The sequence below is a fragment of the Myotis davidii genome, unplaced genomic scaffold, assembly GCF_000327345.1.
Source record: "Myotis davidii unplaced genomic scaffold, ASM32734v1 scaffold453, whole genome shotgun sequence".
Classification (NCBI taxonomy): domain Eukaryota; kingdom Metazoa; phylum Chordata; class Mammalia; order Chiroptera; family Vespertilionidae; genus Myotis; species Myotis davidii.
This window is the reverse complement of record NW_006285234.1, coordinates 2,477,323-2,492,812: the sequence shown is the minus strand read 5'-3', so window position 1 is coordinate 2,492,812 and position 15,490 is coordinate 2,477,323. Positions and strand designations below refer to the sequence as shown.

The window sequence follows — 15,490 nt, the reverse complement described above, 5'->3', positions numbered from 1 at the left end:
TTGCTTTTATTTATAGTTTTTACCCCTATGTATATACTCTGAAACAGTGCAATTTAGTACTGCCTGTATTTGAAATGTGCATCATCGACATCAATATGCACATCTCATCCATAGCGTTGCTTGTAGCTCTAATTGTATTTCATTGTCATTGTTGCATAGCGTGCCATTATGCAAGTGCACGTTCGGAGACTGGAAGTAGCAGGGAAGGTCATCACTGGTCTGGAGGGAGGCCTCTCGGGATGCATGAAATTTAGTCCATAATCCCCAACTGCAACCTTCTTTCCTTCTGAAGCTTTTATATCTAGGCTCAATGAGTACAAAGATGTATTAAAGCATAGTTCCTACCTTCAGATAACATAGACACGAGCAGGGGAAACTGGCACACAGACCAACAGTTATATTGCAATGCCCTACAGTGAATGAATGAACAATGGAAGAGGATGGTATAGGACACACAGCTCAGTCTTAGAATCCCCAGAGGAAGTGACCCTAAAAGTATTTGTTAGCCAAGAAAATAAAGGGTGTCTATGGATATGGATGGGAATGGCAGGCAGGGATATACTTTGTGAAAATACATAGAGAAACAGTGAAAATACATAATAAGAGCACAAAATGGCAAAGAATCATAGGTTCTTAGGGTGTGGCTGCCAGAGGGAGAGACACACACAGAGAGAGACAGAGAGAGATAGAGAGACATGGGAGGGGGTGGTGGGGGCAGGGGTTGAAGCTGGAGTAGCAGGTGGGATCTAGTTCATGGACGGCTGCCCTTGGATGCCAGGCTCAGAACCCTGGACTTCATCCTGGGTGCAGTGGGGAACCACTGAGGGGCTGGAAAGCAGGGGAGTGACCTGCTACCATCTGATTATGGCAAGTTTAACACCATTAACATATTTTCAGTTCATCTGAAACTGAAGTTTTTTCATGTAAAGATTTCAGATTTTCTTAGAAGCAGTTAAACCTGTTAGATATTTATAAAGACTTGCTGATGGTTTGATCCAGGTCTTGAAACTGATCTTTCATCTGTCTTGACTTTCCAATGGAATGTGGAAATTCTGAGTTTAATCACAAAGATTACCTTTTTAAAAACTCAAAGGGAAACAGCATGTATTTGGTTTGGATCACCATATGGGAACCTCAAAGGAAGCAACACTTTCTGATTTTAAACTGTGAAATGTATTGTTAGAAAACGTTAATGGGTGCTTCAGAGAAATGGTTCCAGATGTACCTGCTTCCTTTAAAGACCCAATTAAGATGAAACCTCATTGTCCATTTTTATTCTGTACATCATAAGAGAGAAATATCTAAGTTTTTGGCACAATTTAAGACTTCTGATTTTTATTCTAATTAAACTAAGGAATTGAGATTTAATTTGATTTAGGAAACAAAAAGTCAAATCACCCCAATCATTAAAAACACTTTTGGGTCTTCAGAGTAATAAGTGAGTAATATTTAATGTATATATAGCTTTTCTTTCTCAAAACTCATCAGATTGCAACCTCTTAATAATGTAAGGTTTCTTAGTCATATGAATAAGAAATTATTTTCTTGATCAACTAGATTATATTTTCAGTTTTAAAATATTTCAAACATAAAAATACAGGGAATAATATATAAATATCTATGAATATAGAACCCAGATTTAAGAAAACTGGAACAAAGAGAGATGTATGCCCATGTTTTTGGTCAAGAAGAGCAACATCATAACTAGGTTGATTACAAAGCTTTTATAGAGGAAATAAATAAATTAGGGTTGCCTAGAAAATTCAGAAAAACAAGAATAATGTGGGAAGACTAGCTCCAGCATGTGTTAAGAGTTATTTAAAAAAACTATAACCATAAAAAAAAGAACAAAAGAAACAAAAAAAAAGGAAAAAGAAGAACACGCACATGTATACAGATGGCATGTGGATGCCCAGTTGTTTTAGCTCTTTATACTGTATAGTCCATCTTTCCTCACTGATATTCAATGCCTGCTCTGTCCTAAATCAAGTTTATATTTATATGTGCATTTATTCTTCGTTCTGTATTTTGTTTCCTTAGTCATCTTTGCATTTTCTGCCCCAATAGTACATTATCTTAATTATAATAGCTTTATAAACAGATTTTAATTTATGAATGGCCAAGTTCCCTCAATTTACTCTTCTTTAAGAATGTCTTGGTTTTTATTGGCCCTTTGTTTTCCATTTAATTTTGTAATCAACCCATCAAATTCTATCTGCTGGCATTTTGTTTATTAAAGCATTAAGATTGTAGATATAGATCAATTGGAGAAAATTTGACAACTTTATGATGTTGAGTCAGTTTTCCTTTTCAATAACATAGCCTAGTCCTCCATTTATTTAGATCTTTAGCAATATCTTTCAATAAAGTTTTATATTTTGCTCATTGAAGATCTTATATCTTGTTAGATTTATTTCTCAGTACTTTATATTTTTGTTGCTTTTGTCAATAGTATCTTGAGAATTAATTTTTCTGATTGTTGCTGGGTATGGAAATGCAGTTGACTTTTGTATATTGATTTGGTAACCATCAATTTTACTCTAATTAATTTTAAAAGATTATTTCTAGATTCTTTAGGATTTTCCAGGCAGACTGTCCTAAAACATGTGAATAATGGCAGTTTGTCCTTCCTGTTTATATCCCCCTTTTTTCTTGTCTTATTGCATAGGAATAGAGCTCAAGTATAATATTGGACATCTAAGATATCTTAGATGGCAAGTTCTTGAAAGCCCATGGTTACATTTCCTGGTACTTAATGCAATGAATCTGTTGCATTCAGGAATTTCAGAACTGTTAAAAGGGTTCAATAGTACATTTCTCTACTTCTTATGTGTGAAAACAAGGTAATGTAATCATAGGTGAGAAACTGCCCTATTTTAACACTTTGCTCTTCTTGTAAGGAATTTGTCCCTTTATATTACTAGTTCCTTCAGGCTTGCCCCTCTCGCTGCTTTTTGCCAAGACAAGAAAAGTCCCTGCTTCAAAGATCTTATGGAAAAGTAGCATTTGAAATGTAACCCTAAAATTTAGGCTAATTCTTATAAATCAAGGCTGGGTATTACCCGTATTCCCACTCCACCTGGGGTGAGGGAAAGGGCTAGCTACAAATAAGACAAATTCCTTTGAAGTAATTAATAACTCCCAAAGAAACATTGGCTCACTGCTTTATTACAACACATCTCCTCTTTTAAAATTTATGTATTAAGGAAGGCAGTCAAGGTAACAGATGGGGAGAGCTTCAAGCCTGACAGTTATAAATAGTCTTGCAGTTTATTCCACAATATATTTGCAATTCCCTTTCTTTGCCATTCTGAAAGTTGGATCTCTGTCAAAATATTTTTCTCTTGACCAAGGAGTACAGATCATTGCCAATCGATTAAAATACTAAAATAATGGAGTAGGGCTCTCTGAAAATTTTACTTACGTTGCCAACAGTAATATACCGGGTCTTTAGAGAAACCTCTTTTCCAGGGATCAGGTGCATTGGGAACCCTTTGAAGGAATCAGCTGTTCCAGAATTGCTTTTGTTTCTTATAATCAAAGTAATACTTGCCTAATGGCCACTGCATTGCCAAGCACTAGAGGGACACAGAGATAAAAGTATTCTCGTCTTTAAAAGGACAGTCATGGAGAGAAAGCATGAAAGAGATATAGAAGCTGAATAGCAACAGAAGGCAGTGGAACATCAAATGTCACAAGGCATTATAATGATGATAATAAATTAGAAATATCATTTGGTTGTTTGAAGTGTATTGTTGCAGTACTGACAATTACATCTAAAAGAGCATCAAAAGTATTTTGAATATTCAAAACATTACACACAAAGCAAATATAATTTTCCTTACATAACTGGCATTTAAGTGGTGCAGATTTAAGGAAAACCTGTCAAACCATCAAAGATTTTTTAAAATGATGATATACCCATTGCCAGGGAGGATGTGGAGAGCCGGGAACCATTAAATACCGTTGTTCGTGTGTAAATTAGTACAGTCATTCTGGAGGGCAATAAGCCCATAGCTGTCAGCATGTCAAATGCCCGTCTCTTTGTCCTGACAATTCTGTTTCCAGTAGCGGTGGGCTCAGTAATTTGGATCAACAACGCTCTCTAAGAACAACTAGAAGAGCAAAGCAAAGTATTTTCTAAAACCAGTTTTAAAGGTAAAACAGAGCTGCTAGGACAGTGAAGAATTATGGGGCCAACATCCAGGAGAAGAAACCAAGACAGTTAGATTTTGGGGGGAGGAATGACTCTTTATTCTTAGCAACACTGACTTTCTGGTAGATCATCAGAGGCTGAAAAGTTCAGCTGAGTTAGGGAAGAACATGAAGGAGTTGACGGGATGCCCCAGGAGAAAGGGCCCCAGTGGTCCCCCAGGCCTCAGTGTGGGACCCCCATTTACATGAACAGTATTTAAATATGAGTAAGTGTGGAAAGATGGGCACCAAAGCCTAATAATAATTATCTTTGGGTGGTGGGATTATGACAGAATTTCTACTTTTTTGATAGTATTTTTATAATCATGTATTTCAAGTGGGGATTTTTCCATTTTTTAAAAAGAAAACAAAACAAATTAGTACTTTAAAGTTTGTGTTCTGTGTTGACCCTGGGTTCATAATCATAATGGATGTGTAATAAGGGATACTGTTTAGTGGACTCCCTTACCTGTCTATGAAAGAAATTGCAAAGTAAGGTCGGATTCCTCACACACTGGCTCTTCCTAAATCTAGGGAAGATCAATGTGGATAACGTCCCTTGGAGCCGTATGGTGACTCACTTTATGGTGAGCCTCAATCAGGGATCATTCTTATTTAGAGAAATTACTTTCCTTTTTAAGAAACTTAAGGATAACCCTGGCTTTTGTGGCTCGGTTGGAGCATCATCTGGTACACTGATAGGTCACAGGTTCGATTCCCATCCAGGGCACATACCCAGGTTGCTGGTTTGATCTCCGGTCGGGGCGCATACAGGAGGCAACCGATCCATGTTTCTCATATCAATATTTCTCTCTCCCTCTCCTCTAAAAAAATCAGCGAAAACATATCCTTGGGTGAGGATTTTTAAGAACAAGAAACAACAAAAAAGAAATTAAGGATACAGTTAAGATTGGGTTAAATTTTTTCATTGTTTTTTTTTTTCTCCTGCTAAAATGTCCATCTAAATTGCAATACAAGCTGGCCCCTAAAGGTAAGAAACTAACAGTATTCCTGTTTGTAAAAAATAAACTCAACCTTCAGCCTTGGTTAACTTGCAGGTCCCCCCGTCCAGCGTAGGGGGTGGGTGCAGTCATCTTGGGTGCTCACATTGGCAATGAGTTGTGGATAATAAAGCATCATTTGGGTAATAAAGTTTTAATTGTTTCTATAGGTCGAGAGATCCGTCTGCCCCTCCGAATCAAAGGGCAAGGAATGGGACCAAAGATTCACTTCAACTTTGAATTGCTGGATATTGGAAAAGTTTTTGTTGGATCTGTACATTGCTATGAGGTAAACACTGGAATTGTTCATTGAGCGTCAAATAGGACTTGGCTCGCTTTGTTTTGTCTGTGTCAATAGAAAATGTGCACAGTCACATCCACTTGCCATTACTCATACTTATTCAGACCCCAGAACGATCTTTCTCCTCTTTCCTAGCCTTGTTGAGCGGAACAGCTTTTTCCATTCTCTTCCCACCCCCCTCTCACTTGACTAAACACATCAAAGCCACAACTTAATTGGTTTTATCCTCATCATTTTGTAGATTATAAAGAGGAACTCCATAAATACATCTCCCCATCTGTTTAATGCTTGTTCTCTGACAACACAAACCCTACAGATCAGAGGATAGAGAACCTTCTACATTTTCCAGAATGTCCTAATGAGGATCGCTGTTTTCACACCCCAGACGTTTCTCTAGAAACAGCTTCCAATCCATGATTTAGCAACCAATCATTGGGTTTTCTGGAAGAGACCTCCCTGCTTTGTCTTTCCAAATAAATAGAAAATGATACCTTTTTTTTTTTTAACATGTAGTCATGGGTTCATAAGGATCAAAGTTAACTCAACGCCACCTCATCATAAATTTTTATCTAGGACACATTTTTACAGTATCAAACTATAACCATTGGGACTTTATTTTAGAAAGATTCCAAATTGTAAATGTTTGTATTTCTATAGAGGTAAAAACAAAAGCAGTTATTATTTCACGAGTGCTTGAGGTTTAATTAGTGTGTCAGGTTCCATGCGTTATTATGTGTGCATGTCAACATATAAGGGTACCATTTCTAATCCTTACAAAGCCATGAAAGGTAGGTTTTATTGTACCTGTTTTACAAAGAAGAAATAGGCAGATGGTGGGGAATTCTATCTACAACATCACTCTTCATGCGTGTTGAGCACACATGCATCATTTGTTCATTTAGTCCTCACAAACCCCCTGTGGAGTAGCTACTGTGACTATACCCATTTTATAGCTGAGGAAACTGAGGCCCAGAGTTTTACTTGTTAAGGTAATTAATGTTAGATACTATAACAAGCAAATATAAAAATAGATATTCTCTCAAAATAGATAAGAGTCTATGTTGTTGCTTATATAAAGTCCCAAACAAGGTTGCTAATCAGGAGGTGACTGTCCTCCAGCAGAGAATGAGGAGCCCAACCTCCTTCCCTCTCATGGCTCTGCAGTCTCCTAGGTATCACACTGGCAGGAGAAAGCACATGTAGGGTTTCACATGAGGGGTTTTTACAAGAGGTAGCACTGGAGACTGGAGGCACGTATCACTTTCGTTCATGTCCAGTTAGCTGGCCATAACTGCAAGGGTATCTGGGAAATGTAGTTTGGCTGTAAACAGCAGAAGAAGAGGATAGATATGGGTTCCATGAACAGCAAACCTGACTGCCACATTTGTTAAGTAACTGGCAAGGTCACAGAGCTTGTGAATGTTTGTAATCAGTGGGTTTTAGGGCCCTATGCCCCGTGGGAAGAGAAGGCCTGCTGGCTTGTCTGCCTCCACCTCTCACCAGATGGGAATCCAGCCAAGAGCCTGCTTAGCTCTCAGCCCACCCTAACCTCGCATGGGAGGGAAGTGCCTGGCTGAGAGCTTTCTATAGCGTCCTTCGTCCCCATGATTCACTAGAGTAATTGTGGCCTAAATGCGATGATGTGCAAGGTAAACAGAGATGTTAATGTCATGAGGAGATGGAATACACATAAGAGCCCAATTTAAATAAAGAAATCCGTCACAGGACTGTCATAAAATGAAAAGCGGCACAGCTACTTACATTGCATTGTGCTGTATTGCATTTTGAAAAAAAATGGTCACTTAGGGATGGAAATTAAAAGGCGCAATAGTTCTTACTAAATCGATATTCTGTTTGTAATTTATCCAGCGTGAATTCCCCTTACATCTTATAGCCTGTGTCTTACAGATGCCACATCGGAAAAGGACCTTTCGTTCTGATGCAAAATGCATAGGGTTTCCCTGGAGGTAATGATAATTTCTTGCAGATTTAACACAAAGGTACCATAGGCCACCACTTCTCACCCTCCCAGGTTTGAGCAGTAATGCATACCGCAGCCAGGTAAATACGTGTTAAATGAGGCGCAGCATCCGATTGGGCAGTTTTGAGAGCTGTGCCCTGGCAGGGAAGGGCATGGTAAGGTGCTCCTCATGAGAATATTTTGTGCGCTCTGCATATTTAATGCTGATGCCTCGTTGCGTCTCTCTTTCAGTTTATTACGCTACCTCCCCGAGACACATTTGAATAACTATCCATTGCCCTTAGTCATTGCTGAGCTTAGCAGGTCCATAAAGAATAAGCCAGAACCCCAAGAGTACACACTCTTCCCAGTGTAATAAGAAGGAAAACAAATGGAAGGGGAAGTTCTCTTAGACATTTTCTCTGCTCTGAGGAGTTGCACCGCACGGGTAGGAGCATCACCAGTAATCAAAAGGTCTCAGGTTGGTGGCCCAAACAGTCTGGCGGATTCTGTACACATAAGTAGGTGCTGCTTTGTCAGGGGGGGAGAATAACATGCACATTCTTGAAAACGGGGGAGCTGGCACCTTATAAAACATTGTTATTAATCAAAAAATAAAAAGACAATCCGTGCCTCTTCTCAGAGAGAAGAACAAGGGTCCTTCGAGGTACCACTAACCCCTTTGAGTTGCCTTTGAGCTACCAATGGGGCATGTCAGTTTCTTCTTCAACACAGGTACATGTCAAACCCATTCTGGTTAGCACAGGGCTGTGGATAGGAGTTACTGTCATTGAAGCATTCCTTGCCAGGCACTATTCTAAAGGTCACATAAATTAACAAACTTCCCATTTGCAGCAATCTGAGAAGTTAGTAGTGTTTACATTTTACGGATGGGGAAGCTGGGACTCCGAGAAGCAGAACATGCTACCCAGGGCCACACAGCTAGTCAGTCAGTGGCAGAGCTGAGATTTGAACCCAGGGATTTGGCTTCTGAGTCCCTGGTCATAATCACTTTTCTACATGGTCTCTTTCAAAGGAATGAAGGGTCAAGCATGATTCCTATGACCAGGGAACTTGAAACAGAGAAAGGGAGATGGAACATAAATGTAGAAAGATGAATAACATACCAAGTAGCAAGTAGTTGCATGTCTGTTGTGTTACACTGCCTGTCTGCTCTTGGCAGAGTGGCTGTCTTCCTCTGCAAGAGCCCCTTACTCTGTCCTAGCTCTTGGTTCCTTCTTCTCTGCTTCTCCTGAAGCAACTGAGCTGGTGGGCCCCGTATCCACCAGACCCCGTTCTCTTGGTTAGCTAGCCCTCTTCGTCTATTACAACAACAAACACGGAGGCCAGGCACCGAGTATGTATATCTCATTTATTATAAATACTAGAGGCCCGATGCACAAAATTTATGCAAGGGGCTCGGCCCTCACAGCCGCGGCTTTGTCTGTAAGGTCCTCTGGAAGGTCGTTCGGCTGTCTGGTCTATAAAAGCATATTATGCTTTTATTATTATAGATAGTAGGTCTCCTCTACCATACCCTCTCACAGCTTTGCCACCTCCATTCTCACTTTTCACCATTAATCTTCTCTAAACAGAATCCAGAATACTCAACCACTATTTCAGCTACACCCACTCACCTCCCCTCAAACATTTGGACTCTGGAGTCTGCAATCCTATTCCACTGGCATCCTTCTCTTCGTCGAGGGCAGTGATGACCTCTAAGTAAAAATACAAAATCTGTAACATTTCCTCAGAGCTTATTCTCCTGAACGTCCATCAACCCTTTCTGGAAATTCTCCTCCCTTGGCTTCTAGCTTCCTGGCATGGAATGTAGGTTCCACATACCTTTCTGAATGGTCTTCAGGATGCTCTGTGCTCTTTTCCCTCCAATGGCTTCAGTGTAGGTTGAGGGCCGTTCCTACATACACAGAGAGAATGTGTTGCTCACACGTTCAGGTGTAAGCATTGGCAAGGAAGAGATTGTATCTTGGAAGCTCAGGAATAGGAGTGTGTGTGGCCGCAGTACAGGTTCATGGACAGGAATTGTGGGAGGGAGCAGGAGTGGTAGACTGAGCCAGCTGAGGAGGACTCTGATTGTCAAGCATGAGATTTTGATACATACCTAGGGTGCATTCAAATATGGGTAATGACCTGGTTCCAGAACACTCGTCTATAGAAAACGTTCCTGCAGTAAAACGATGGCTTGCATTGGTATACCCAGTGGAGTTTGAGATGAAAATATCCCAATAGGGTGAAATCTAATACCCCAAGGAAGAGAATCCTTGCAATCTGGAATCCACAATGAGGTCATATTTATATTTATCAAGCTACATTATAAACATAGGCTTGGGTAGCTCTTGCGCCTCTATTCTGACTTGCTTTTTATTTTCCTGTATGCCACTTCCTCTCAGCCTCCTCGTGCATATGAAAGAAAAACCAGTCTTCCCTTGGTTACTTCATAGAGAGTACCCAAAAACAGTATTTTAAGGCTCTTGAGTAGATGCGATTGTGATCAGTCTTTCTAGCATGAGTATTAGACATATGACCAACTCTATTTTAAAGATGAGACGAAAACACAAAATTACTTCCTGGTTTGGGACTCTTATTTTCAAACATTCAAGAGAGGAGACTGTTCATTTCTCCCCGGGAGTTTCCCTGCGGTTCTAATTCCCGCCACTGTCTCTGCGTTGGCATTACATAATACAGCCGCATGCTTACGGCAAAGTAAATCTGAGGCCCGTCATCTACCTTTGCATTCTTGCTTTTTTTATCGGTCTAGGCAATACTCTCCAACAAAGGCAGCATCGACGCCCTCTTCAACGTGATCTCCCCGACTTCAGCTTTGGGGGCCTGCTTTGTTTTCAGCCCCAAGGAAGGCATCATCAAGCCGAGCGGGGTCCAGGCTGTCCAGATTTCCTTCTGCTCGTCCATTCTGGGGCACTTTGAAGAAAAGTTCCTGGTCAGTGTCAGTGGGTCACCTGAGCCCGTGAAACTGACTATCAGGTAAGATCTATCTGTAATTACTGCGGTAGCTAGCTGAAGTTTTTACCTACTGCCTTCTTAAACTTCGTAACTAGATCATCTTAGACATCAACAACGGTCTTTGTGATAGGAATACATCAACGGAATGGGGTATTTTAAATTTCCACCCATGTTTCCCTACTAAACATGTGTAGCTTAGGATTGCAACACGGATACAGTTGCTGCTTTGTTATCTGTCTAGTTTTTTTTCTTCCATAAGCTATAACCTTATAAAGCAAGGACTGAATCCATTATTAAATAGTTTCTTGTTACTCTCTCTCTGTTTTAGGCTGTTTAGGGAAAATCATCTCTTTATTATCACAGTTTCACTAAGCCTTCGTCTTCTGTTTTTGTTTTAAGGACATTCTTTAAATGCTCTCATCTATAATGCCTGCAGGTAGTAAAAGAGCCTACTTACAGTGTCTGTCAGTCAAGGCTAGACATTTGCAGCTTTTGTGCCAGAAGTCTATTGATGGCTTCTCCAGCTGCTTGTGGTAATTGAAAGTCATTAATAGCAGAGTTTGTCCTTGGGCTTTGAAAAGAAGTTCTCTGTGACCAACCCATTGGGAAGATCTATAACTTGGGTTCCCGGTACTTAGAAAGATAATATTTTCAGAACACATTGCAGATTCCATTTGGATTCCCAGTGTAATAGGTTGTTAATTACCATTGGCGGTCTCTCTCCTTATGGTTACTGCTAGCAGGACCTCCCTCCCACCTATGGCTGAGGTCTCCTTCGGGGTCTGAAGATAACATAGAAAAGAGACAGACAGATATGGCCTGAAGGATCATAAGGGGAACTTATTGATTGTAGGATATCTACTAGAAATATAGAATCTCAGGATCAGCTCAAAAGTCATTACCATTACTTCTTAGGTCACTTTTCCACCTAAGTATCCCTGTTACAGGGTGAATTGCATCCTCCCAAAATTCATATGTTGAAGTCCTCCCACCCAGTACCTCGGAATGTGACTGCACTAGATAATATCCATTTAATACAAAGGAAGACAATAATGGAGGAATAGAGGAACGAAAAAAGACATTAAAACATATACAGCAGTGGTTCTCAACTTTGGCTGCACATTAGAATCACCGGGGAATCCTTTTAAAATCCTGATTTCTGGGCCTTATCCTCCGACAATTCTGTTTCTTTGTTATGGGGAGGGGCCACAACATGAGTAACAAAGAAAGAGAATTTCCAGAGGATGAGGCCCAAAAATCAGGATTTTAAAAAGATTCCCAGGTGATTCTAATGTGCAGCCAAAGTTGAGAACCACTGATATAGAGAATAAATAGTAAAATGGAAGACACAAATCATTATCAGTAATTACATTAAATGCAAATATATTAAATACCTCAATTAAAAGGTAGAGATTAACAGGGTGGATTTAAAAAACACACACACAAAAAAACATGACCCAACTGTATGCTATCTATAAGAGACATACTTTAGAGCTGAAAGTATGAGTAGATTAAAACTAAAAGGATGGAAAAAGATAGACCATGCAAACAGTAACAAACAAAACAAGACAAAAATAAACACACCTGGAATTTCTATACTAATAGCAGGCAAAAAGAGTCTTTAAAACAAAAATTGTTACTTGAGACAAAATAGGACATTTTACAATAATAAAAGTAAATTCATCAAGAAGATATAACAATTATAAACGTAAGTGCACCTAACAGTAGAGTCCCCGGGTACATGAGGCATAAGCTGACAGAACTAAAGGGAGAAATAGGTAATTGAACAATAATAGTTGGAAATTTCAGTACCTCACTTTGAATAATTGATAGAACAACTGGGCAGGAGACCATAAAGGAAATAAGAGTTGAACAATATATCCTAATAAGCCAACTAGAGCTAACAGACACGTACAGAACACTCCACCCAGCAAGTGCACTTGGACCATTTTCCAGGATAGACAATATGTTAAGCCATCAAACAAGTCTCGATACATTTTAAGTGATTTAAGTCATACAAATGTGTTTTCAACCACAAAGAAATGAAATTAAAAATCAAAGGAAATTTAGAGAATTCACAAATATGTGAAAATGAAACATCACCAATGGGTCAAAGAAGAAATCACAACAGAAATTTTAAGATATTTTGAGATAAATGAAAACAAAACAGAAGATGTTAAAACTTTTGAGATGTAGTGAAAGTCGTGTTTATAAGAAATTGATAGCTGTTAAATGCTTATATTTAAAAAGAAGAAATAGTTTAAATCAATAATATAAATATCTGCCTTAAAAACTTGAAAAAGAAGAGGCAAATAAATTCAAAACAAGTACAAGGAAGGAAATAATAAATATTAGAATGAAAATTAGTGAGCAAAACAATAGAGAAAATTAATGAAAATGAAAGTTGGTTCTTTGAAAAGATCAACAAATTGACAAACTGTAATAAAACTGACTAATAAAAAAATGAAGAAAAGCCTCAAAGTACTAAAATCAGAAATTAAAGAAGGGGCATTATTACCAACCTTACAGAAATGAAAAGAATTATTAAGGAATTTTACAAACAGTTGTATGCCAACAAATTAAAGAATCTGGATGAAACTGGCATGTTCCTAGAAGGACACAAAGTATCAAAACTAATTCAAAATAAATAGAAAATATGAATAAATCTATAATAGTTTAGGGAGATTGAAATAGAACCACTTCCACCCCCATTGTACCCTGACACACACACACACACACACACACACACACACATACACACACACACACACACCAGGAACAGATGGCTTTACAGGAGAATTCTACTGAGTGTTTAATGAAGAATTAACATCAATTCTCCACAGATTATTGCTTCCCCCCAAAATAGAAGAGGTGTGAACACTTTTCAACTCATTTTCTGAGGCCAGTGTTACCCTATACCCAAATAAGAGAAAAGTATCACAAGAAAAGAAACTGAAGACTTTTACAAATATAGACACAAGAATTAACAAAACACTAACAAACCAGATCAAAGCAGCAACTTATAGAAAGGATTATACACAATGACCAAGTAAAATCTATCCCAGGAATGCAAATTTGGCTCAACATAGGGAAATTATTGTTATACAACATATTAGTAGATTAAAGGCCCTAAACCATATGATTATCCTAATAAACATAGAAAAAGCACTCACCGAAACTAAGCACGCTTTCATGATTTAACAAGATAAACAAAAACAACAAACCTCAACAAACCAGGGATAGCAAGGAACTCCCTCAACGTGATAAGGAATACCTGTGAAAGACTCACATTTAACTTTATGCTTAATGGTGAGAGACAGACTGCCTTCTCACTAAGGTCAGTGAGACGTCAACAAGGAGGTCTGCATTGCCACTTCTATTCGACATTGTACTAGAGTTTCTGTCCCAGGCAAGTAGTTGAGAAAAAGAAATAAAAAGCATTCAGATTGGAAAGGAAAAGTAAAACCGTCTCTGTTTGCAGATGATGTGATGTTGTATATAAAGAATCTTAAGGAATACACACACGCACACACACACACACCCACTCATAAAGAACTAATAAGTGAGTTCAGGAAAACTGGAAGGTATAGGATCAACATACAAAAATCAATTGTGCCTGACCTAGTTTGGCTCAGTGGATAGAGCATCGGCCTGCGGACTGAAGGGTCCCAGGTTCGATTCCAGTCGGGGGCACGTGCCTGGGTTGTGGGCTCAGTCCCCCAGGTGGGGGATGCAGGAGGCAGCCTATCAGTGATTCTCTCTCATCATTGATGTTTCTCTCGCTCTCTCTCTCTCTCTCTCTCTCTCTCTCTCTTCCTCTCCCTCTCCCTCTCCCTTCCTCTCTGAAATCAATAAAATACATTTTTAAAAAGTCAATTGTATTTCTAGGCAATAATAATGAAAATTCAGAAATTAAGTTATGAAAATTCCATTTACAATAGGTTCAAAAACAATAATATAGTTGGAAATACATTTAACCAAAAAAGTGCAAGATTTGTACATTGAAAACTATAAAACAAGACCTAAATAAATGAAAAGACATCTATGTTCATGGGTTGGAAGACTTCATATGGCAATACCTCCCCAAATGATATGTAGATTCAAGATGATCCCTATCAAATATCCCAGCTGCCTTTTTTGCATTAATTGGCAAGCTGATCCTTAAATTCATATAGAAATACAAGAGACCCAGAATAGATAAAAACAATTTTGAAAAAATAAGAACAAAGTTGAAGGGCTTTTGCTGTTCTATTGAGTCGTCAACTACATGATACAGTTTTTTAAGTAGCTGGGTAAACAACACTGCAAAATTAATGTGATTTTAAAAAATTACTCATGCACAGTATTCTTCCTTCAAATATTTATATATGTAATTTTATAAAGTTTTAACCATAGCACAGATATATTTTGTCTTCAAAAATTTCACTTAACATGTCATAGTAATTCAATTGTTCTAACTCTTAGTTTTTATAATTTTACCAGACCACTGCAGTGATGGAGGGCACAATCTTGGTAGAAACTGTCCTAATATTCAGAATCCGTTAGAATGAATGTGACCATATCTAAGTCCAGATGGTACTCAGCCACAATTCCCTAGTTGTGTGTGCCTTCGAACAAATGTGATTTAACTCTGGTTCTCTCTACTTCACTGATTATATGACTGCTCTGTGCAAATTTGTAAGCTTCTTTCTTACTTTCTTTAGCCCTTTGTGCCTTTCAGAGCCTTTTGATCTGTTATTTTGTCCCCCTTCTACCCCCCTGAAAAAAATTCTTTTACAAGTCAAGAATTTAATCCATAGGCTGGTTTGACTTCCTTCTCAGCTAGATCCTAATTCCTTGCTGAGTACCAGCCATTTCTTTTTGAGAGAGAAATAGACCACCATTTAGGGTAAAGAGTCCTTTCAAAGTCACCAATCCAGTCCTCCCCTTTATGCCTGAGGAAACGAAACGAAAGCCTGGAGAGGTAGTGACTAGCCACGCTCACAGCCAGTGAATGGGAGGAACTGGCCTTAGACAGTTTTATAAAAGTGTGGGACAAGGAATCCTGGCCTC

At 38.8% G+C, this 15,490-nt stretch overlaps 1 protein-coding gene across 1 annotated transcript in view; it reads left to right on the top strand.

The window, feature by feature from the left end:
- HYDIN (HYDIN, axonemal central pair apparatus protein) overlaps positions 1–15,490 on the top strand; it is a 361,269-nt gene that overhangs the window by 127,435 nt on the left and 218,344 nt on the right. The window contains exons 12-13 of the mRNA XM_015558788.1: positions 5,366–5,484; positions 10,236–10,459. Coding sequence (XP_015414274.1) covers positions 5,366–5,484; positions 10,236–10,459 — 343 coding nt within the window. The remainder of the gene's footprint in view (positions 1–5,365; positions 5,485–10,235; positions 10,460–15,490) is intronic.